General features: G+C 37.9%; 1 protein-coding gene across 1 annotated transcript in view; it reads left to right on the forward strand.

Moving 5' to 3' along the window:
* Window positions 1-6,828: 6,828 nt before the first annotated feature.
* Akap9 (A-kinase anchoring protein 9) overlaps window positions 6,829-25,455 on the forward strand; it is a 145,051-nt gene continuing 126,424 nt past the window's right edge. Inside the window, exon 1 of the mRNA XM_090333087.1 lies at window positions 6,829-7,122. Within this exon, the coding sequence (XP_090189213.1) occupies window positions 7,075-7,122 (48 nt within the window). The 5' untranslated portion in view covers window positions 6,829-7,074. The remainder of the gene's footprint in view (window positions 7,123-25,455) is intronic.

Genomic DNA, 25,455 nt, shown 5'->3' on the forward strand with positions numbered 1-25,455 from the left:
AGGTATGAAAAGGAGCACTTGGGAAGTAGCAGGAGCATTATCAGAACTCCTGTTCTTAAATTAGGTGGCAGGCTTACTGGTACTCAGCATATCACCATAGGATTTATTCTTTATGTAGGTGCTACATTTTTTGTTCACATTAAGTTATTCTGTGAAAAAATAAGATTTCAAAGAAATGAATTCTCTTTCATTTTGTGATTGTTATTATAAAGGGGATGTACATAAAGATTATAGTTTCTTCAGTCAGGTAATGAGTACATTTCTCTTCAGACAGTGTCACTCCTTCCCTCATTCTCTCCTAGTGTTTTTCCTCCCATCCCTACCTACAAGTTCATTTTCAAGAGTCTCCACTGAGTACCACTGCTGCATTTGTTCACCTTGGTCCCTCCATTTTACACTCCCAAAAGAAATGGATTCTTAAGAGGTAGTCTGAAATCTATCCAAATACCTAAGAAGAAAAAACCCAATATTCTTTTCTCTTGGGTTACCTTAAGAGTGGAATGAATACACAGAAATTCTAGCCATCCACTTAACTCTCATTACTTATTTGCTATTTCTGTATCTGAACTAAAATGACCCCACTATGTATTAATCTGTCTCTACAATAAGATTATAACAAAGGCCCAAGAGGATTAATTCTTCCAGGAAGGTCATTTCTATTCAAGTAGACAAACCTGAATTCGGATTTCAGCACCTGTGTAACTCCAGTTATGCCAACAGGCACTTTCCCTTGAACTAAGACATTAGATTGGCAGATCAAGATAATAGAATGGCAGAATATTATGACAACATGGCATGAACATGTCCATTTTTTCAAAATAGTAGTTTTTGTATGTATTCTGCCAAACCAGTCCCAATTATTTCTCAGTCCTATTCACAAAATATCTGATAGGCCAGCCTCCACTGTGGTGTTGTTTTATTTTATTTTTATTGTACAAACTGTCATATATATGGTCATAAAAAGTCAGCCCTTAACACCATTGTTTAGAAGTAATCATTGTCTTTTAGTCATCCTCAGTTCCTTCTATTAGTGCCATATGTCTTCATGTATTTCTGCAGTACTAATACTATTACCATATTTCTTGATTTTAGATAAACTTTTCAAGTTTTTGCATTTATCAAGAATGCATTAGAATTTCTTAGAAAACCCAATAGTATTATAAAGCTTACAGTGAAGAACAGAGGAAGAGGAACAGGAGCCTCTGAGCATCCTGTCCCTCTCTCAATTGCAAGTCAAGTCATCAGGAGCAACTCCTTCAACTCTTCAAACTTTTTGTTAAGCTATTTGCATTAATAATTTTCAATGCTGTGTTTATACTGATGTGTGTGTGTGTGTGTGTGTGTGTGTGTGTGTGTGTGTGTGTGTGTGTGTACTGGGACTTAAACTCCAGGTTACTGCCAGGCTTTTACTGATACATTTTTTTTGACAGCACTGGGGCTTAAACTCAGGGCCTGGGAACTGTCCTTGGATTTTCTCAAGGCCAATGCTCTGCCACTTGAGCTTCAGCACCATTTCTAGCTTTTTCTATGTGTGCCACCAAGGAATCAAATCCAATGCTACATGCATGCTAGTCAAGTGCTCTACCACTAGGCCAAACTCTTGGCCCTTACTGATGCTTTTACTATTCTATTTTAGGTACCGACATTTTAACTTCTTACTCTGAAAAATTTTGGCTTGAATATTCTTCCATATCCAATCTTAAAATTTTTGGTTAGTTCAGTGTTCACTTTCTAAATTTCTAAATTAGCAAATATTGCTAATAACTAAGACACAAGCTTTTAGATTTTATTTTTCTTATCGTTATTATAAAGGTAATGTACAGAGGTGTCACTGTTTCCTAAGTCAGGTAATGAGTACATTTCTATCTGGACAATGTCATCCCTTTCTTCCCTCTCTCCCAGTTTGTATTTTCAACATAGCACCCACTGAGTTGTGTTTTTTGCCAGTCCTGGAGTTTGAACTCAGACCCTGAGCACTGTCCTTGGGATTTCTCACTACTAGAGCTCTACTACTTGAGTCATAGCACCACTTCTGGCTTTTTGTGTGTACAAGGTACCAAGGAATTAAACCTGGATCTTCAAGCATGCTAGGCAAGCACTCTTATCACTAGGCCAAACTCCCAGTCCTAAGTTCATCTTCAGCATAGTGTTTACTAAAAGTGCCACTGCTGTATTTGTTCACTCTTTGTCTCTCCATTTTTGTGTCTCCCTTATTCCCTGCCCCCCCCAACAGATAAGTAAACAAACAAGAAAAAAGAAAAGAGAAAAAAACCTTGTTTCCATTTCCTGGAGTTCATTTCAATAAGTATTATTTTATATGATCAGAGGCACAGAACATTATGTCTTTGAAGACACATTATTATTTTTTCTATTTACTAATTATTCTTTATGAATTCTTTATATTCTTATGAATATAAGTCCTCTCATTATGAACATATAGAAAAGGTATTATTTCTGTTACTTTCCTTCTTAGGGACATCCATCCTGGAGTCAGGGTCTTCCAGCTTCCTTCTGGACAAACTGTACCATAGATTTGCTCCAAGACAACATAAAAATAGATAGAAATTTCTAATATTATCATCCTTTTTTTCCCTTGTCTCGAATCTCGTATTTTTCTTTTCTGAAACTTCTATCTTCTTGGGCTTTTTGTTTGTTTTCTTCCTCATCTTAGTGAATACATCACTGATAGCTTGTTAAGAAAAAATTAAGGGGGCCAGGAGTGTGACCTAGTGATAGAGTGCTTGCCTAACACTCACAAAGCCCTGATTTTAATTCCTTGGTACCACATACATTGAAAAAGCTGGAAGTGGTGCCCCTAGGACTGGCAAAAGAAAAGAAAAGAAAACGAAAAAAAAAAAAAGAAAAGAAAAGGTTAAGTAAGACAGTGTTTTTGAAACCTTGCTTGTTGAAAGTGTCCTTTATACCTGATTAATCTTAGCTGATATAGAATCTAGGGTGATTAAATCATTTCACTTTTCATAGCATTGATCTCATTTTCCAATCTGATGTTGAGAAGCAATGTGCCATTGTAATTTATGAATCGGGGAGGTTTCTGTTTTATTTTGTTTTTCTTCTTTTCTTTTTACTGTCAATCGTGGGGCTTGAACTCTGGAGCTGGGTGCTGTCTCTGAGCTCTTCAGCTCAAGGCTAGTGTTCTACCACTTGATCCACAGCACCACTTCTTTGTTTTTTTTCTTACCTTGTATGTAGCAACCAGATATCACTATGTTGCCCAAGATCCTCTTGCCTTAGCCTTTTCAGCTTTCATAGGAGGTTTTGGGTTAGTTTGGGTTCTAAAACATTAACTGATAGATTTTTATTGAGTAGTTGTTACTGTGCCAGGATTGGATTATCTCACTGAGTTTCAGCATCATCCATTGTTTCTCACCTATTAATATTTTTTTACTCTAGAGCACTTACATAGTCAAGTTCTACAGTGACTCAGAATTTAATTTGAATCCTTACTGTCATTTATTATTCATGCAAGTATGGAAAAATTATTTTTACTAAAATTGGAGGTATAAGAATACCTTATCAAGTTAGAAATGTCCAAAGTTCTTTCCATATATTTGTTAGGAAAAAAGAAAAGAAAATGGGAAATTCTATTGTAAAACATACATACCATACATACCAATTCAAACTGGAGAGCTAAAAGGTTGAGCCCAACTCACAGGTTGGTTTTTGTGTCCACTCTTTATTGTAATCCAAACATGTGTTTCCCAAGATAAACAAAGTCAGCACAAACCATTAAATCTCCTAGGAAGAATAAGACGAACAAAAATTGTCATCTTGGCTAAAAAAGAATAGATACTGTAAGATATTTGAAATTTGCTTTTTGTTTATACTAAACACCTCTTGAGTATAAAACTACACAGATCCTTGAAGCATATCTTCAGGAAACTCATTTAGTTGCTATTCTGTGACTACTTGGTGGTATGAAAATACTTGGAGATCTGAAGTTAGTGTGTATATATTCTGCTATTAGGACAAATTACTTCTGAATTTTATCTAACACTTTCTGTGATACTGCCAGGCTTATATTTATACCTGTATTAGTAGTAACACCTTAAATTTCTCTAATACTTTAATTAGGTTTGGGGCCAATTTCAAAGAATCATAGTTAGATAAATTTGTAGTTTTTGAAGCCTAAATCACTAACTAATTTGTCCTAAATTTTATCTAACATATTCTGTAAGAATATCTTTATTCTTTTCAAATGCTACTACTGACTTATTTGGAGATATAACTTAGGCAAAAGTAGTAAGAGTTAAAAAATCAGTGTTGGGAGTACAATTAGCTATGACTTTCATTATTAAACTGAGGGAAGTTGTCAAGTAATTTAACCTTTTGAGCTTTTAGTTTCTTACTAGATAAAATGTGGACAATGTATCAGCATGCTTCATCCTACTTTTTTATTTATTGACATTTTACTTCTATGAATTAGCACAAATTGTAGTTGTTGGTTTTAATATTTAAAATTTCTATTTATTTTAGTTTGATACAAAGTGCTAAGGACTTGAATGACATTTGGGAATTTGAAGTTATTTTATTGGCTGCAGAAAGTAATTTCATAATGGGAAGTTTACTGAACTCTATATTTTTGCAAGTTCACCTGACAGATATTGGGACTGGAATGCAATGGGAAGAAATTAAACTGACTTATCAGCTTGAATTCATATGTGGTGGCAATGGAAAAGAAAAATAGGAAGAGGTCAAGAGATAGTGGGAAAGAAAGCACAACAGGTCATGGCACCTGATATGATAGGTGAGGTAAATAAAAAATGAGAAGTGAAGTAGGGAAGCTGTAGGGAGGCCCATGGGCATAGCTTGGGGTAGTTTGCCTGGCAAGTGATGGAAATGTTCAATGTGAATGGTAGCTGTCAATGTCTTCTAAAGTAAAACAAAGCCATGAAGATGGAAAACAATGGCTTTGTTATGGTTTTGGTATGAAGTGGTGCCCAAAACCTTGTGTCTTTAAGGCTTTGCCTTCAATAGACAGATACAATCATTGAGATGTGATTTGATTATGAGGATTCTAACTTTTTCAATGGATTGATATATTGATAAGTCCATAGCTCAATGGGCTATTTGGAGGTAGGGCCTACTTAGGGAAAGTGGGTCATTGGAAGTGTGCACTAGAAATATGTATCTTTTCTGTGGCACCTTCCTGTCTCTCTCCACTGCTTCATGGCTGCCATGAGAAGAACCACTCTTCTTTATTACCTGTCCTTGCTATAATAGCTGGCCTCATTTCAGGTCCACTACAATGGAGCCATTGTAAGTATGGACTGAACCAAATTAAATCCTCCTTAGTTATTTTGTCACAATGATGAGAAACTAACTTAGCAAATAAATTCTTATTGTATTTGGTTTATCAAAGCAAACAAATAGATGCATATTTTCCTTAAATAATTTTGGTCCTGGTTATAATCTAATGATTTTTTTGTTCTGTTTTTATTTTTCTCTAAATTACCAGTGTATTAAAATATTCCTAAAACACTTGAAGGAAGTAATAAGCCAGCCAGGCACGGTGGCTTACACCTGTAATCCTAGCTACTCTGGAGGCTGAGATCTGATGATCAAGGTTCAAAGCCAGCCTGGGCACAAAAGGACCTGAGGCTCCTATCTCTAATTAACCTCTGGAAAACAGGAAGTGAGGCTTGGCTCAAAGGGCAGGGTGGTAGTCTAGAGCTGAAGAGCTCAGGGACAATGCCCAGGCCCAGGGGTGAGGTGGTAGCATTGAGCTGAAGAGCTCAGGGACAGTGCCCAAGCTGAGTTCAAGCCCCATGACCCATAAGAAAAAGAAAAAGAAAAAGAGAAAGAAAGAAAGAAAGAAAGAAAGAAAGAAAGAAAGAAAGAAAGAAAGGTAATGCAGTGGTGCACACCTGTGATCTTAGGACCTGGGGACTGAAGTAAGAAGAATAGAAGAGGTTAAGAAAGATAACGAAGTATTGTTTAAGTTATAAACCTGGCTCAATTCAACAGATTTACTGTGTGCAGGAGACTGTGCTAAATTATTGTAGCAGTGTGGAGACGGGTAAGATTTATGTCACCAAGGAGCTGGGAGTTCTGAGCTGAACCCAAAATCACCCAATCAAAAAACCCCCATCATTTCCTGAAAGAAACACAAGGAGAAATAAAAATGGCATTCACTCACATATGTTAATCCTTCCAAAAATCCTAGGTAAGATCAGAGAGGAAGGCTGACTGCTTTTAAGGTTATTAAAGCTAGAAAGGTAAGGGAGACCAGCTTTGTTCTCTTGTAAATTTTCAAGTTGAGGCTTCTTTCAGAATACAGCAGCTGGGGGAGGGGCAGGAGTGTGTGCATTGGAACAAAGAGTTCAGTGAAGCTATCTGGGCGGCAGCACATGAGTAGGCTTTGAAGGGTGCAGCCGAGATTGGGGTACAGGGAGGGGCTTTTCAGGCTAGGAGAGCAAAGCAAGCCGACCTGGGGAGCCAAGCCCGAAGGACTACTCCCTCCAAGCATCTTTTCCACTAGTCTTTTTCTCCTCCACCAATTTCTCCGTTAGGTGTCCGAGATTTCCACAATTTGATTTAAGAAAGAAAAAAAAAAAGCTTTAGATGCACTACATCCTAAGAGCGCAGGGGTTCTCCGACACCCCCACGCCAGGCAGTGGGGAGGCCGGGCGGGTCCTGGTCCCAGCGGGGGCGGGGCGAAGACGGTCCGGGTCCCAGTGGGGGCGGGCACCGGGCGGGGCCTAGTCCCTGCGGGGCGGGGCCTCGGCTGGGTCAGCGTCCAGGCGGGGGCGGGGCCTCAGACGCACCTGCCAGGCGCGTCGGCGCCTGCGGCAGCGGCTGCGCGGAGTGACGTCCCCTCCCCCGCCCCGCCGTGTGTTTACGTGGAGACGAAGATGGCGGCCGTGACGGCGCGGCTCGTGCTTTCGGGGACGATTCGCCCGTGAGCGCGCGCTGGTTCCACGGGAGGGAGGGGAGGAGCGCCGGCCCCGGCCCTGCGCTCTGGGTCGTGGAGACCGCATCCCTCCTCCGTCGGATCCGATCTCTCCTTCCCACCCTGACCCTCCCTACTCTTTCCCCGCCCACTCCGCAGAAGCCATGGAGGACGAGGAGAGGCAGAAGAAGCTGGAGGCCGGCAAGGCGAAGGTAGGAGAGTCCAGGGCCTGCGGCCCGCGGCAGGAGGCGGTGGCCGGGCCGGGAGGGGGGAGGCCTGGCGAGCGGGGTTCCGACGCCCCACGCGCGGCGCGGGCCGGGAGGGAGGTGGGGCCGCAGGGTCTGCGTGTTCCCCACGCCCTCGTCCCCCCCCCCCTTTCCCAAGGGGAGAAGCCGAGCGCCCCTGCCTGGCCCGGGACGCTTCCCAGACCGTTCTCCATGCCCCAGAGGAGCCCTCGTCATGACTGGACGCTGCTAATTAATTTCCTCGAGATCGCCACCCTTTCACTTTTATTCAGGGAGTTTTCTATTCTTTCCCTGGGTGGTGTCGGCATTGTGCTGTGTTTCCACAGCACAATGTGTTTGGGGTTCGTCTCCCCGCCGCCGGGAATCCGTGCCCGGCCGTCGGCCTGTCCTGCCTAGGTGGCACGCTGGCACGCCGGAGCGTGTGGGACGGGCCGGTGACAGCTGCCTCGCCGGCGGCTGGCCGGGCCCGTGCCACAAGTGCCCGCTGAGAACTTGACTTTTAGGGGCGTCTTCCGAGGCGTCTCTTTGTGTTTATTTGGAGGTCTTTTGTCACGGCACGCGCACTTTTGCTGGGGTTGGAACTTGGGGGACAGAAAGGTTCCAAGTAGCATGCAACACCCATAGAAGCTGCTTTCCCATGATTTATGTGTTGTCTGTGTATCAGGTGAGCTGTGTGTGGGTAATACTGTAAGGCAAACCATAAGGAATCACACATTACCGTACTTCGGTGGGCTTCATAAAAAATGTGACCGAGACAAAATATAAATTTTCATAGCCTCGTTCGTTTTTTTTTATTATTGTTTTTGAGGTGATATACAGAGGGGTCATATTTACATGCGTCTGGTAATAAGTACATTTCCTTTCATACAGTGTCATCTGTTCCCTCATTCTCTTCCAGTCCCTCCCTCCCATCTCCACCCACGAGTTGTATAGTTCATGTCCAGTAAGTTCAAGTGCTGCACCTTTTCAGCCTTTTCCCATAGATTCTGTGCCATTCCTCTTCACTCTCCCACAGATATGCACGTGGATACACTGAGTATAACATAAAGAATACAGAATCATGAGAAAAAGAAAACATTAGAAAAAGCCTTTCGTTTCCCTATCTTTGGAATTCATTTCAGTATGTATATTATTTTGTATAAACATTGCACCTTTGTGATTCTCTCCTAAGACTATCCTCTTTTGGTGTCACGGTAGTGAGTATTTAGAATGCCGTGTAATTTGTCATATCCCAGTGCATTTTTAGATCTAACTTCTGAATATCAGAGAGAACATGTGCCATTTGTCTCTCTGATCATGGGAATACCCGATTTCTTAAACAAGCAAAAAGAACCAAACTACTTATTTGAACTTATCTTCTTACTGACCTGAAAGGTCACTACAATGAGGTTATCGCCTATAGATCATGTTGTCTTTTTTAGAGCTAATTATTAGCAATCCTACTTGGATCACATTTTTAAATGATATTAACTGTTTACCTCTTTGTCTTTCCCCCTCTCCCCACATAAATAAAGGAAAAGAGGTTAATGGTTTCAGCAATTAATAACTGGCCATACTGCAGAGATGTAGTACTAGATGTCTCCAATACAAGTTTATTAAAGAAATATGTACATTAACTTCACAATTGTATTGCAAAATGTAATTGGCTTTCCGGTTTAGCCAAGTAGATTTTTTTTCAACTCTGGAATCCCTAACCAGGAAAGAGAATCAGGGCATTTTCTGAAATGCAAATTTGTTTAAATTTGTACAGCCAGAGTGACTGAGCAAGCCCATGTACATGTGCAGACTTTCAAGCATAGTGTCGCCCCCATCAAGTGCACTGAAGTCTGCCTGAGATGCCTTATTTGTATCTCAGAATATTTACTACTCACCTGAAGAGTGTCCTTCTTAAATGTATTTATGGTCCAATTTGGACAGATACATTTCATAACTGAATTGCTTGCCATGAGTCCCTGATTCGGAAAGATAGAATTTTAGTTTCTTTATATGTGTTACTTTGCCTTTCAAAATTATACCTAATGGGCTGGGCCATAGTGTCTCATGCCTATAATCCCAGATACTTGGAAGAGTGACATATGAGAATTGAAGCATGCATTCCACTTGAGTCACATCTCCCAAATCCATGAGACTTATTTATAATTAACCAACTGAAACCTGGAACTGGAGGCTTGGCCAGTGTGGAAGAATGTCAGCTGTGAGCAAAAAAAAAAAAAGCGGAGCAAGACCAAGGTCCTGAGTTCAAGCCTCATGTCCAGCATGCACATACAAAAAAATTCTATTTACCGGGGTAAAGATAAACACACACACACTAGAGTTAACTTTTATTCTATAATATTATTTTCTTCTATAATTGAGGTTTTTTCCAGTGAAAAATAAATCTGTGTGACTTATAAGGCAAGGTATGTTTGCTCTAGTATTAACTATACAGTATAATAATATTTGATAACTTTTAAAGAAAACTTGAGAATTATTTTATAATCATGTGAAGGCCATGGAAAACTACAAAGTCATATGTTTATGAAAATGATAGGACTATGGCAATAGGTGAAAAACAGTATAGTAAAAATACTATAGGAGTCCAGCATGGTGAGACAAACCTGTAATCCCAGCATTCAGAAGGCTGAAGTAGTAGAGTGGTGAGTCAGCTTGGACTACATTCCAAGATCGATCCATTGTACAAAAAAAAAAGTAGTGCAATGTTCCTCTGATTATATAAAATAATATTTATCAGAATGAACTCCAGGAAATGGAGACAAGAAGGTTTTTTGTTGTTGTTTTGTTTATCTGTCTTTGGAGAATGGGAGCACTGACGTGGAAGGACAAAGGATGAACAAATGCAGCAGTGGTACTCACTCAGGCACTATGTTGAAAATGACTATAGAACTTGTGGATAGGGGTGGGAGGAAAAGGCTGAGGGAGAGTGAGGGAAGGGGGTGACATTGTCCAAAAAGAAATATACTCTGTAACCGTATTTCACCTTTATAATAACAGTAATAGTAAATAATAAAAAAGTAGAGATACATGCATGCATTTCAATTAGAACTGAAAAATCTAGATTATAAATGTTATTCTGAGGCTGAAAGTATAGCTCTGTGATGTAGGGTGCAAGGTCCTGGGTTCAGTCCTCAACAACAAAGCATTTTGAAAAGTAGTTCAGCAAACTTGTATTTCGTTCCTGTTTTATCAAGCACTGGAAATGGAGAGGTGCTGCCCTATGTCTCTTCTCTCCAGTTACTCAGCTATAGTGGGAGAGACCAGCATGGACAATCAGTACAGTGAGTAAAGCTCATTGGGATTTGGAGTTACTGTTTTCACATATTGTTAAAATAGTTTTAATGCTTCCACCTTTTCTAGAATACAAAGAAGGCTCTTAGTGGTGATGTCAGTGCTGTCTAGTATAATGCTTTTCAAGTAATAGTTATTCAGTAGTCCTTGCTTATTGAATGAGTGAGTCCTTTCTGGGTGCCGATTTTCCTGGAATAGTTGTGATTTAATAACAGTATAATTTAATAAGAGTACAGAATGTTTTTAATCACGAATATCATATTATGATATCAGAAGCCACTTAAAATTATTTAGATTTGGTTCTCTAAGTCTTATTTTGCTTATTAAACTTTATTATATTTGATAGCCTCATTGTATAAACCACAATTATGTAGTTTTGTTTGTGGTAATTGATAAGCTGTTCCATTGAAAATTTTACATTACCTAGACCTTATTAATTGTCATTTAAAAAATAGCTTGTTTTGCATACAGTATAGCTGATTATAAGGTATTTATAGCAACCAAAAATCTACCACAGTAGAACAAATAATGATGTATTTAGCCATTGAGATCATTCTCTGAAAACTTTTTGAGTTGGAAAAATGTGAGGTTAAAAAAATACAAGTAAAGCTTAGCACTGGTGTCTCATGTATGTAACCCTAGCAGCTTAGGAGGTTGAGATCCACAGATCAAAGCCAGCCCAGGCAGGAAAGTCCATGAGACTGTTATCTCCAGTTAACCACCAAAAGCTGGAAGTGAAGCTATGGCTCAAATGCTAGAGTACTAGACTTGCTCAGAAAAGCTCAGGGACTGATTGGAAAAAATAAAAATAAAATGAAAATGAAAAGTTTCTTACACACATTTTGGTATATGAAGACATCTGAAAAGATACATTTTGGTGCATTTGTAAATGGTACTTATCTTTAGTAGATTGTAGGTCTTTTATGATCAGGTAAACTATTCAGATGCTGTATTTTAAAATATAGACTAATCAGAAAAAAAAAGATAAGGAACCTGTGATTTTCAAAAATTTTTTGATGACCAGCATAGAAAAGAACATGAGGAACAACATACCCAGATGTCTTACTTGAATGAAATTCTAGAGCTGTGATTCTTCCTCCAGGATTGCTTGCTTTATATACTTGAGAGTCTGAATTACTAGACATTTATGGATCTTCTTTTAATTTTGTCATTCTTATACTTTCCTTGCTGTCAGTTCTCACGTAGCCCTGCTCCTTGTTAATTTGCTTTCTCCTTTTATTTATTATTTTATCTATTCTTTTGTTTTGGTGGTACTGGGATTTGAATTTATGCTTTCTAGACAGGCACAGGCATTCCTCTTGAGTCACACATCCTCGCCTGCCTGCCCCCTCCCCCTCTGCCAGTCCCAGGGCTTGAACTCAGGGCCTAAGCACTGTCCTTGTGCTTTTCTCAAGGCAAGCCTTCTACCAGTTGAGCCACAACACCACAGCCAGCTTTCTGTGTATGTGGTACTGAGGAATCAAACCCAGAGTTTCATGTGTTCTAGGCAAGCACTCTGTCACTAGGTCACACTCCAGGCCCTGCTTTATTTTTCAAGTAGATTTTTGCCAGGAGCTCAGACTGTGATCATACTGATCTCCATCTCCTGAGTCACCAATATTACAGCTATGTTCTACTAGGCTCCACTTGTGAAGTGGAGGAATCTTGCTACCTTTCTACTATGGCTAGCCTTGAACCATAATTCTTCTAATTTCTACCTGCAAGTACCTGGGATTATAAACATGGAGTACTAAAACCAGACTTACTTTCAATTTCAGATTTTCTGTGACTACAGAACACAGAAACGGAGGTTAAGAGAGAGATTTATAAAAATTAAAGGCCTTTGGAGCCCAGTAAAATGAGTTTTTCTGCTGCTTGGTGGTTCTGTAATTTTGTATTGAGGCCTCAGCTATGTCTTTAGTATGATACTGTAAACATCTTCCTGATACCTGGAGAGGTAAGACGTTTATGTATTATTAGGTATCATTTCAGAGCTAGATTAATCCCATTTACAACATGCTATCAGGAACGGTTCTGTACAGGCTGTCTTTCTATCGAGCCAACTCCACCTTAATGACTTCATTTTCTCCAATTTATGATTAAATAAAAATTCATTTAGTACTAGTGGACAAAACTAGAGGTCAGTTATATATTTAGTATAAAATTATTTCCAAAAATCACCTTATATATACTTTGTAAGGTCTTTCTAATATAGCAAAATCCAAAATTTTATACCAGCAAGTCAGGATTTTATATAATTGGCATTATTTATTGAATAATTGATATTGCCTCTTGCATCTGTAACTTGTAATTATCTGTTGTGTTTATTTTACCAGTATCTCCAGTTTGAACGGTTGTGCCAATTGTGTGTAAAAAGGACAGTGTTTTTGTGTAAGCTATTAGATATCAGAAGCAAGACTTTTCAGTTTCTACTTCTGCCATGGTAAACAAAGTTCGAGTGTGAAATTGTTCTTTGTATATGTCAGATACACTACCCACAGCTGTGTTACTGTACTCACTCCTTGTTTTCTTTTAAGCCTTCTAGGTTTTGTACTTAGGTGTAACTGAGCTTAAAATAGCTTTCAAAGTGTATGCAGCAGTTTGATGACTTTTCAACATTTGAGCATACTGCTGCAGTCCTGTAACTTAAAACCAACTTATAACCTTGAGGCTTTGCTGAGAAGAAAACAAAGCAAAATGTGTTTAAAGAGATAAGATGGAGGAAAGGATGAACAGAACAGACTTCTTGAAATGTATTTAAAGAAAGGTCTCTGAGGCAAATTCAAAAACATGAAGCCACACGAACAGAGAAGATATGGTTTTATTTGAAAACTTTTGCCCTACTCTAGTCATAGTCCAGTCCCTCAGATATTTTTCTATCTTCAAAGCTGCTGCTTTGCTGTGTGCAATCATTGAACAAAGAGGTACTTCTATGGTCAAGGAAAGGGAAAGCTGAAAAGATACTGTCAATACAGATAGAATTAATACAAGACATTGGACTGTGACAGGATTGGGGCAAAAATTATTTCCAAACAGGGGCTGGGAGTTTGGCCTTGGGATAGAGTGCTTGCCTAGCGTGCACCGGAACCCGAGGTCGATTCCTCAGTACCGCATACATAGGAAAAGCTGGCTGTGGTTCAAGTGGTAGAGCTCTATTCTTGAGAAAGCCCACGGGCAGCACTCAGGCCCTGAGTTCAAGCCCCAGGACTGGCAAAAAAAAACCCCCAAAACAAAAAAACCCTGTTTCTGAACAAAACCATGTTTTACTTTGGTAAAACAAGCTGTAGTGCAAGTTCATCTTTAACTGCAAAACACTACAGACTTGATTATTTAAATGTAAGCTAGTTTTTTTTTTCTAATATTACAGCAAGAGAAAGTTCTCATGGTAAATTACTAAATATTATCGGTAAAGGACATCATAGTAATTTCTCAATAATATTCCTCTGAAATTTAGACATTTTGTTTAGTGTTTCTTGAAAAACTTTAATTTGAAAATTAATTTGGCCTCTAAAGTTTAGTTATTTGTTTTACTGGTTGTCGGGCTTGAACTCTGGGCTTCGGTGTTATCCCTAAGCTCCTTTTTGCTCAAGGTTAGTGTTCTACTACTTGAGCCACAGTGTTGCCTCCAGATTTTTCTGTGATTATTTGGAGATAAGAGTCTTGTGAACTTTCATGCAGATCTCAGCTTCCTGAATAGCTAGGATTACAGATGTGAGTCGCCAGTGCCCAGCTAGAAGTTTATTTATTATTATCTTAACTATGTCTGTATTCATGTCCGTGTGTGTGTGTGTGTGTGTGTGCACGTGTGTGCATGCATGCATATGTGCGCATGCGTGCGTATGTGTGTGTGTATGTGTTTGGATATGTGAATGAATTTAGTCAAGCAGAAAAGGCACTAGGACTCTGATGCTTATTTTCTCATTTGGTCAGTGAACATTTTTGTACGCCTACAACTACAACTATGGATTTTTACTTAGCAAGCATTTATTTAAGTCTTTACAGGCTCTGTGCTTTATTGTCTGGGAAAAATACTATCACAGTATGTGGAATGTAACCTATGATTTAAAGAATAAGTGGGCTATTGCTAGAAAGCTTTCTTTTTTAAAAAATTTGGGTAAATGGGTGTATTCACACTGGGGCTCAAACTCAATGCCTCATACTCTAAAGGGTTTTCTTGTTCACAGCTAGTGATGTACCACTTGAACCATGGCCCCAATTACATTTTTTTTGTTGTTGTTGTTGTTGTTTTGTTTTTTTCGCTTGTCCTAGGCTTGAGCTCAGGGCCTGAGCACTGTCCTTGGACTTTCTCAAGGCTAGAGCTCTACCACTTGAGGCTCAGCACCACTTCCGGCTTTTTTCTATGTATGTGGTACCAATGAATTGAACCTGGATCTTCATGCATGCTAGGCAAGCACTCTTTTCTTTTTCTTTCTTTTTTTTTTTTTTTTTTGCAAGCACTCTTATCACTAGGCCAAATTCCCGGCCCCTCCAGTTATAGTTTTTAACTGGTTAATTTGGAGATGAAATCTCCCAACTGTATGTAATACTTCAGATCTTAGCGTGGTGAGTAGCTGCACCAGCAGCCAGCTTTTAGAGAACTTTTTTAGTTCTTCTGGTGCTAGATATAAAGAAGTAGAATAATTTTTAGATTGAAGTGAGATGTAACAAAGATGAATCATTTTAAAGGAAACATTTGAGTGGCATACATAATATTATACAGTTACCACTTCTATACAGTTCCAAAACACTTCCATTATCCTGGAATAAAACCCTATGTGGCAGATACTTTTCATTCTCCCTCCTCCCTTCAGCTACTAGCAACTATCAATTTACTTTGTATGGATTTTCATAATGTAGACAATTCACATAAATAGAATCACTCAGTACATGAGTTTATGGGTATGCCTATTTCTGTTAATATGATGTGTTTGAGACTCATCAATGTTGTAGCATGTATCAATACTTCATGCCTTCTTCCGATTAGATAATATTCCCATGTGCATATATACCATAAATTGTTTATACCTTTATTTACTAATAGGTATCTAGGTGATTTCTACCTTGTGATTATCATGACTAGTGCTGCCATGAACATTTGTGTGCAGTATTTAAGTACCTATTTTCATTTTTGGCATATGTACCATGGAATAGGACTTCTGGGTCATACGCTAACTTTTAACTTTTTGAGGAATCACCAAACTGTTTTCCACTTTGGCTATGTCATTTTGCATTTGCTGTAGTAATTCACAAGGATTCTAGTTTCTTCTTATCCTACCAGTATTTGTGCTTTCCATTTTTTTTTCACCCTGGTAGGCAATCTCATTCTGGCTTTAGTTTACATTTCCCTAATAATTAATGGTACTGAGCATCTTTTCATGTGCTCATTGATCATTTCCATTTCTTGTGCATTCTTGGCCTCTGGATAAAGATGTTTTCCAGTCTTTTGCCCATTTCTAGTTGTGTTATTTCCAACTTGTTTTACATATTATTCACATATATTAAATATATTTTATATACATACATCAACACACATATGTGTATACACACTTGCCTGTTTGTAAGAGAAAAACAGGCAGAAACACATTTCTAGTTTTTTTTCTTTTAGCTCCCTAAAATTTAAACTGTTGCTTCCTTTGAATATAGGTTCCTGATAAGTTGATTAGGGCATCATGTTATAGTTAATATTTCTTTGTTGGCTAATGAGTCATTCAGTTCCCTACAAGTACATTTAGTTGATCCAAGGGACAGCTTTTGGACTTTTGGCTTGGTAATTCTCAATCCATATCGACTGTGGAGAAAAATACTTAGTCTTAAGTAATAAAAAAGGTCTTGTTATTTTTGACATAATAAACCATATGTTTGTTTTGTTAATGTAAGATAATTTTGTTATAATATTCCTCTGTTACTTTTTGTGGTGCTTGTCACAAAAGACAACTTAGGGTACTTACTGCCTATCTGTTTCAGTTGATTTGCACATGGGCTTAACATTCAAAAGTGCTGACTATTAAAAAATTTAGCACTGCTCTGGTAGTGTGCCAGATTATTTAAATCTGTAGATTTTCTTTGTAAAATTCATTTATCCTCCTTGTTGATGTACAGTTTTTCAATTGCTTTTGGGATATGAGCGCTTGTGAGTTAGGATTCAGATGAATCAGGATTTATCTAAATTTCTCTAAGTCTAGGGACTTTGTATTCTTGTTCTTTTTAACCTCTTTTCTTGTTATTTTGTTTGTTTAGAACTATATTAAGCTTTTTTTGTATAACATTCTAAACATTTGAATTTATAAATTGTATTAATCATTTGTCTAGCTTACAGTTTTGTGAAGTGGGGAGGAAGCCAGAGGGCTTGGTAGCTCACACCTGTAATCCTAGCCACCTAGGAAGCTGAGATCTGAGGATCACAAATATAAGCTACCCCTTCCCCCCCAGGATAGAAAAATCCATGAGACTCTTATCTCCAATAACTAACCGCCCCCCCCCCCCACAAAGAAGCTGGAAGTGGAGTTGTGGTTTGGTGGGTAGAGAACTAGTCTTGAGCAAAAGAGGCCTAGGGCCGGTGCCCCAGGCCCTGAGTTCGAGCCTCATGACCATCACCCCCTCAAAAAAAAAGTGAGGGAAAAATGAGTATAAAGAGTGGACAATATCAAAATCTGTGAATGCAGATGATAGAACAAAGCTCACTGGAAGCTATTGAACATGGGTAGTGGGGCTGGGGAAAATGGAAGTAAGCAAGGGGCCAGTCTGATTAAATTATTTTCGGTGTCTGTGTGAAATATCATGATGAAGCCTCTTTGAACAACTAACATATACTTAAGCAAAAATGAATATTAGAAAAGCCATGTCTAAGGTGTGGGTTACTAGTTGGGGCAGGGAGAAGGGAGAGAATGAAAGAGGGTGAATAAGGTCAAAATGTTTTGTTACGTGAATTAAGATGAAATGGTGAAGCTTATTGAGATTAAGTTGAGAAAAGGGTAGGAGAGAGGAAGAGTGATGGAAGAGATGATTCTGGTACATTGAATGCACATATGGACATGCTAAAATGAAACCACCTGTACAACTAATTCGTGCTAATAAAAAAGAAAACCCACAGTATACAGCCTTGAATTTGTTTCAGTTTTTACGACTGAATACACCATAACATTCTTTGTTTCTTTCTAAGGTCTCTTCATTGTGAGCTCTGTGATTAAGCTGTGTTTATTCTTTGGGAGGGGGGGTCCCACTTATATTTAAGATGGCATTGCTTTATTGTTTCCACTGAGGAGATAATGATGGGACCAATTATAACTAATATTACTTTTTCACATGTATCATGAACAAGTGCGTGAAAGTGTGTGAGAGAGAGGGTAGGAGATTGCAACAGGAATGAAGTGATCTCAGTTAATTCCCACACCATTTATGTTCTGTTGACTGTATATGGATATGATCACATTTCATACACATTGACTTCTTTTTTTTTTATTGCTAGTCTTGGGCTTGGGCTTGGGGCCTGAGTCCATTTGACTTGTTTCTTAAGAGTCCTATTCTAAATGACAAATCTGAGAAAATATGGGAAAACTTTATTAGCAAATGCCTATGTAGGGAGAGCTTATAGAAAATAATGGTGCTTAGCTAAAAGATATATGTGGGGTCATTTTAATAGAATCTATTTTGATTTTCCATATACATGTGATATACTTTCATTATGCTTACCCTTTTTTACTCTTTCTTATCACCTCCAATCCTCCCATTCTAACAACAATTTTTAATACAAAGATTAAGAAAAAGGGGTAATATTTGTTAGTTGAGAAGTGTCTGTGTTGTGTGTGAATATGTATATACGTTCATAAAATTAAAAGATAACGGGGCTGAGAGTTTGGCCTAGTGGTAGAGTGCTTGCCTAGTATGCACGAAGACCCGGGTTCAATTCCTTGGTACCACATACATAGAAAAAAGCCAGAAATGGTGCTGAGGCTCAAGTGGTAGAGCTCTAGCCTTAAGAAAGACCAAGGATAGTGCTCAGGCCTTGAGCTCAAGCCCAGGACTGGCAAAAAAAAAAAAAAAAATTAAAAGATAAAATAAAGTAAAATTTAAATAAGTTTCAGGATTTCAATAAAATGACACAGAAGAGTCAATATATTTTTCATAGGATACAGACAATTTTTTTTTATCTTTTCTTTTTTGCCAGTCCTGGGCCTTGAACTCAGGGCCTGAGCCCTACCACTTGAGCCTCAGCACCACTTCCAGCTTTTTTCTATGTATGTGATAGGAAGGAATCGAACCCTGGTCTTCGTGCAATCTAGGCAAGCACTATACCACTAGGCCAAACTCCTGGCCCTAGACAGTTTTTTTTCCCCTCACTCCTGGGGCTTGAACTCAGGGCCTGACCACGGTCCTTGGGCTTTCTCAAGGCTAGAGCTCTACTACTTGATCCACAACACCCCTTCTGACCTTTTCTATGTATGTGGTACCAAGGAATTGAACCTGTTTTAATGCACGCTAGGCAAGCACTCTACCACTAGGCCAAACTCCTGGCTCCTATATTTAATTTTTTTAACTCTGCCGTTTTTTTTTTTTTTTTTTTTTTTTTTTTTGCTTTCTGTCTTTTATGTCATCATTTTTTCTAGGTACAATATGTGCCTAGAATAAAAAAAATCCTTTAATCATTGTGCACAAAAATCCTTAAATCTCATTGCTTTTTAATTCAAATTTTGCCTCATATTTAGCCTTTTGCTTTCCATTCTCACTAACCCAATGAAATAACACCTGTCTCACATACTACCTGTTTTCTGTCTGGATTAATCTTACTTTTTTTTTTTTGGTCATGGAGCTTGAACTCTGGGCCTGGGCACTGTCCCTGAGCTCTTCAGCTCAAAGCTATCACTCTACCACTTGAGCCACAGTGCCACTTCCAGTTTTCTGGTGGTTAATTGAAGAAAAGAGTTTCATGGATTTTAGTGCCGGGGCTGGCTTTGAACTGCAATCCTCATATCTCAGCCTCCTGAGTAACTAGGATTACAGGCATGAGCCACTGGCACCTGGCTCTTACTTTTCTTTTTATTACTCAATTCTTTTCAGCCTTTCAGATCAAATCTTACATTTATTCATTTGTTAAACGTTTAGTTGAGTTTCCACTTTGCAGTCACTGGGAATTCAGACATGAAATCACATTCCTGCTTCTGATATTTCCATATCCTGATAGAGTAGGAAGTCAACTACAAAATAAGTTGAATATTCACAGTAAGGCTGTAGGATATGAAAGACAGGGATTCTGCTGAGCACAGCATTATCTAGATAGTAGACAGAAGCATAAACAATTATAAATATAGGCTGCTTAATATAATTCTGTCTGTGAAAAACAGGAAAGATAGCTGATTCTATTTGACAAAGAAAGCTTCCTTGATGAGATACACACTGAAAGAAGCCTTAAAGTAGGCTGAGGAACTAGCCCTTCTGTTGAGTTTGTTCAGCTCTTCTGGGGGAATAGGACACGGTGAGTGAAGTACAGAAATATAACTTCTTGGTAGAAGATATACACAAGTGGTATTATTGGAATATGAAGTTAGAAATAGAGTGTAGCAAGAGATGAAGCTAATGAAGTAAGCTAAAGCACCATCTTGAAGATCCGTGAATCATGAAAAGGAGGTTGATTTTTATCCTGTACATTGTGGGATCTATTATTACAAATAATCTATTTTAATAGTATTCATTCTCCTTCATCCTTCCTGCCAGCATAACCCCCTCTTTAGTTCCCACCCACTGACATAATCTGTGTCTCTTTTCCCACTCTCATCCTCTACTAAACAGATTTCATTGAGTTTCTTCCTAGCTTACTTCAGAGTGAATCTTCCATCTACCTGGGCTTGAGGGTATGTGCCCTCATGCCACACTTACTTGCTGAGATCGTTTGATAGCTTCTTGTTTCAGCTGGCCTTTAATGTTAGTCCTCCTGAACTCCACCTTCCAAATAGTTGGAATTATAAATGTCAGTAGTTCTGTTCTGATAACTCAACTCTATGTTGAGAGGACCTTTCTTTTTTTTTTTTTTTGGTTCTGAAAAAAAAAACAAAAAAACAGAACTCTGCCTAAGTGCTGTCCCTGAGCTGTTTTTTTGCTCAAGACTAGTGCTCTACAACTCGAGCCACAGTGACGCATCTGGCTTTTTAGAGATAATAGTCTCACAGACTTTCCTGCCGGGGTTGACCTCGAACCATGATCCTCGGATCTCAGTCTCCTGAATAGCTAGAATTACAGGCATAAGCCACCAGCACCTAGTGAGCAATTATTTTTGACAGGTATAATACTATACTGCATTTTTCTGTAATAATATAGCAATAGATCTATTATCTTAACTTCTTTTTATACTTAACAACGTGAGTATTCTGAAGTTCTGAGGAAAATGCCCAATATACTTTAGTGGTGTCCCTTTGCTACATAAAAATTAGTTTTTGTTTAAACTTATCAAATATTTATTGAGAGCCTATTTGTAACCAATATCTAGGCTTAGAGTATAAGAGTATAATATTAGAGTTTAAGTTTTGATATTGTCTTCTAGGACCTACTTACTACTTTCTAGCAATCTATCTAAAACAGTAAGGCTTCATACAGTTAATAACATGGAACTAAAATAGACTTTTGATAATTTTATTTACTTAGAAGTGATTGAGTTAATTGAATCATTGCATTGTTGATTCAGTAACTACAAGCTGTTTTCCATTTAGGATAATTTAGTAATGGATACTATTATTGACTTATTTTTTTTCCTGTAAAAAAACAATGTTAGGGGCCAGGAGTTTAGCCTAGTGGTAGAGTGATTGCCTATTATGCATAAAGACCTGGATTTGATTCCTTAGTACCACATCCATAGAAAAAAATGGAAATGGTGCGGTGACTCAATTGGTAGAGCTCTAGCCTTGAGAAAGCCCAAGAACAGCGCTCAGGCCCTGAGTTCAAGCCCGGGAACTGGCAAAAAAATCAAACAACAAAAAAGCAATGTTAGTGTTTCATACTATATCTGCTTTGTACAGTTGAAACTGAGCTTTGCTGAGTTTAAATGGTTTGTCCAATGTCATGTTGCCAGTCTTTGTACACATAACAGCCTAGTACTTTAGTCTTTGTAATTCATATTCTCTTTGAAATTCAGCAAATATTAATGCATACTATATGGCAGGCAATGAACTGTAACAATAAAGTATGAAATACAAATACAATTCCTTAGCTACACAATCTGCTTTTTTTCTACTGACCATATGTGTGTGTGTGTGTGTGTGTGTGTGTGTGTGTGTGTGTGTTGGTCCTGGAGTACAAGCATGAGCCAGTAGTGATGGGTTTGATACTGTTTTAAGCTCTTAGTTAAAAGAAAAAAATTGCTGCATTCAATGATATTACATAGGCTGTCAGTTGACATGGTGACTCAATAATGTGATCTTTTTTGTTGTTGTTGGTCGTGAGGCTTGAACTTTGGGCCTGGGCACTCTCCCTGAGCTCTTCAGCTTAAGGCTCCCACCCTATCCCTGGGACTGGGCATTGCCCCTGAGCTTTTCAGCTCAAGGCTACTGCCCTACCCCCACTTCTGGTTTTCTAGTGGTTAACTGGAGGTAAGAATCTCACTGTCTTTAGTGTCAAGACTGGCATTGAACCTTGATCCTCAGATCTCAGCCTCCTGAGTATTTAGGATTACAGCTGTGATCCACCGTTCCTGGCAGTAATGTGATGTTAAGATCTTTTCTTTTTGTATTTTAAATTTTATTGCCAGGATAATGTATAGAGGGGTCACAGTCACATTCATCAGGTAGTGGGTGCATTACTTCTCACACATTGATACCCCTTCTCATATTTTTGTCCCCATTTCCCTCCCCCCACCCACTCCCAATCATCTTGTTTTCCCCCCTTTGGCATTGTTCTTGTTTTATTTTTGTTGTTTGCTTTTCAGCAGGTTTTTGTTTTATTGTTTCATTGTTTTTGTTTGAGGTGATCATACTCTTTTGCTCAGGCTAACTTTCAAACTCCTGTGCTAGCCTTCTAAGTAGTTAGGACAATATAGAGCTCTGTTTTACCCTTTTGATTTTAGAACATGTGCTTCAGAACATCCTTAAAATGTTCCTTTTGTCTTCTTTGCTTTTACTTGCTCTATATGAGCTATCCATGCAAATGATCATTATGTCAAGACACTAAAGTTTTGCTAGCCTTGAAAAAGCCCCCAAAAGACATTGTTCAGGCCCTGAGTTCAAGCCCTAGGAATGTAAAAAAAAAAAAAAGAGGCAGTATTGACAACTCACATCATTAGAATTAGAGTTTATTACAATATTTACTGCAAAAAATACAGGAAGTCACTATGTAGTTACTTTGCTAGTCAGCACTACATAGTCTAACTTTTACATTTCTATCAAGTCAGGCACAAGTGGCTAACTCATATAATCTTAAGTATTCAGGAGATCTGAGGATTGCAGTTCAAAGCCAACCTGGGCATGAAAGTCCTTGAGACTCTTACCTTCTTAACCATCAGAAAACTGAAGTGGTGCTGTGGCTCAAGAGGTAGAGAATTAGCTTTGAGCTGAAGTGCTCAGGGAGAGCTCCCAGGCTCAGAATTCAGGCCCTATGACTCACTAATATATATATATATATATATATATATATGTACATACATATACATATATATTTTTTTTTCCCTATCATTCTCTTTGGGGTGGATGCATGCATATGTGTATGTTGTTGTTATTCAGGACTATGTAATTGCTTGGCTTGCTTGTTTTGCTGATGTCCTACCACATAAGCCATGTCTTCAGCCCAGCTTTTTGATAGTTATTTTAGAATAAAATCTTATAGACTTTTCTTCACAGACTGACTTTAAACTGTAATCTTCTGGATCTCAGACTCCTGAGTTTCTAGGTTTACACGTGCAAGCCACTGACACCTAGCTAGTGTCTTTGTTTTTATTTTTCCTGTATTTTTGTTTCTAGGTTTACACGTGCAAGCCACTGACACCTAGCTAGTGTCTTTGTTTTTATTTTTCCTGTACTTTTGTTGGGGGGGGAAAAAAAGAAAAAAGCCTTGGTAGTTTGGTGATTTTGTTTGTTCATATCTTTTAGGTTAGCATATTATATAGTGAGCTTTATAATGACATTGAAGGGAATAAGCTACAAATACATGAGAAGCAAGTTGACACAATGAAAAGTTGTATATTAAGTCATATTCTGTCTTGCCACCCACTGACTATGATCATTTTTATGTCTCAACCAGCTCCCATGTTCTTTTCTAAATAGGTCTTTTTTTTCTGCCATCTGCCCAAACTCTATTCAAATTAAGTTTTTCTCTTGTAGACATTCTTAATAGGTATACATTTTCTTCAAATCCCCCTTTATCACTTGAAGTTAGATATTTCTGTGCATATATTTATTTTTACTATTGTATTAGAATTCATACCAGTAGAGAACTTTTATCTGCTTCATTCATCACTTCATACCGTGCATTAGCACACAACTGGTTACATGCTAAGCATTCAACAAATACTTGTTGAATAAATATGTTACTACGTAACATATGCCCATCCTGTATCCTTCACAAATATAAAATTGTACATCCATATCTCTTCTGGAAAGCCTTTGAGAAAAATCAGGACAAGGGTGGTTCCAATACCATATCCTTAGGTATATCTAGAACTGTCAAGCTTAAGAAAGTGTGCTTAGGCTTTTATGTCCTTTGTTCCTCACAAATTAGTGAAATAAGTTGGCTTAGACTGAAAGATCTTCTTGTTAGAATCATATATTTTGATTCATTGCTAGCAGAATTGCTGGAGCATACGTAGTAAGTACTCATGATATGCAAGAAAAAATGAAATGGATTAACAGCAGTGATTTTTTTTAATGACATTAGGAATAAGTTGTTAATTTTTGTTTAGTCATTCATATCCAGGTTTAGATAGAGTAAGACATTTGTTGGGGATGTGAACCAGTTTTGAAAGATAAATGTATACAGACATAATCTTGCCAGTAAATCGTGCTACTATTTCTGTGACTACATATGTTAACATTTTTATAATTTGGTTCCAAATAGCAAACACAGATGTCCATAGTCTGAATTTTCAGCATGTTTTAGAATAAATGTTTTCTCAGTAATTTAATGTGCATCATTTCAGTATCAGATGGTAACCTAATTGACTAGGTTATTTGCCAACTACTTTTCAGATTTAAAATAAGTAGCTATTAGAAATTGAATAAGTGATATGGTCTGTGCTTTCTCCCATTTTATCAAACTGGACTCTTGCCAAAAAGCCGTTCTGTATATTATTTTTTCTGAGAATTTGTTTTTTGGAGAAGATTATAGAGAGAAAGGTTAATTTTATGTTTTTACCTATGTAATAATTAACTAGTAATTCTTTATTTTAATATTTAAACTGCAACTTTTTAAAAGTAGAATTGTATATTCCATGTATATTATCTTGGTTCTCATGTTCTGTGAAGCAGTACTTGAAACTATTGTTTGCTGCTAACTTTTCTGTAAAAGATAAATCTTTATTCAGTATAATTATTCTTGTTTAGTCCTCAAAGTTCTAGAATGCTTTGAATACTAGTACTCAGAGTTTAAATTTGACTATTTCATTATGTGCATGTATGCCTAAATAGATATTGAATATAAATTATATGTAGTTAGCAATTAGAATTTTGAATACTTTCATCCTTATCCTGACTTATTCTGTTGTTATTCTGAAGCAGATAATAAGCCATTTCAAAAAGTTACTGAAATATAGACTAAACAATGAGAATGTCATTATTAATATTTCTGATATTGCATTCTTTCAGAAGCTTCTTTTTTAAATTGTGTGCTTGGACTTGTAATTCTTTTTATTTTATTTTATTGTTGGGGTAATGTATAGATGAGTTATAGTTACATTCATCAAGTAGTGGATACATTACTTCTTGAACATTAATAACCCTTCTCATGTGTTTGTCCCTCTTTCCCTCCCAGTAGACTTACTAATTCTATTTACAGATAATGTAATTAATAATATTTCAGTTTATTTTTAAGAATGAGTCTGTTGTC

The sequence above is a fragment of the Megascapheus bottae genome, chromosome 5, assembly GCF_031878675.1.
Source record: "Megascapheus bottae isolate mThoBot1 chromosome 5, mThoBot2.hap1, whole genome shotgun sequence".
In the NCBI taxonomy this organism is placed as follows: domain Eukaryota; kingdom Metazoa; phylum Chordata; class Mammalia; order Rodentia; family Geomyidae; genus Megascapheus; species Megascapheus bottae.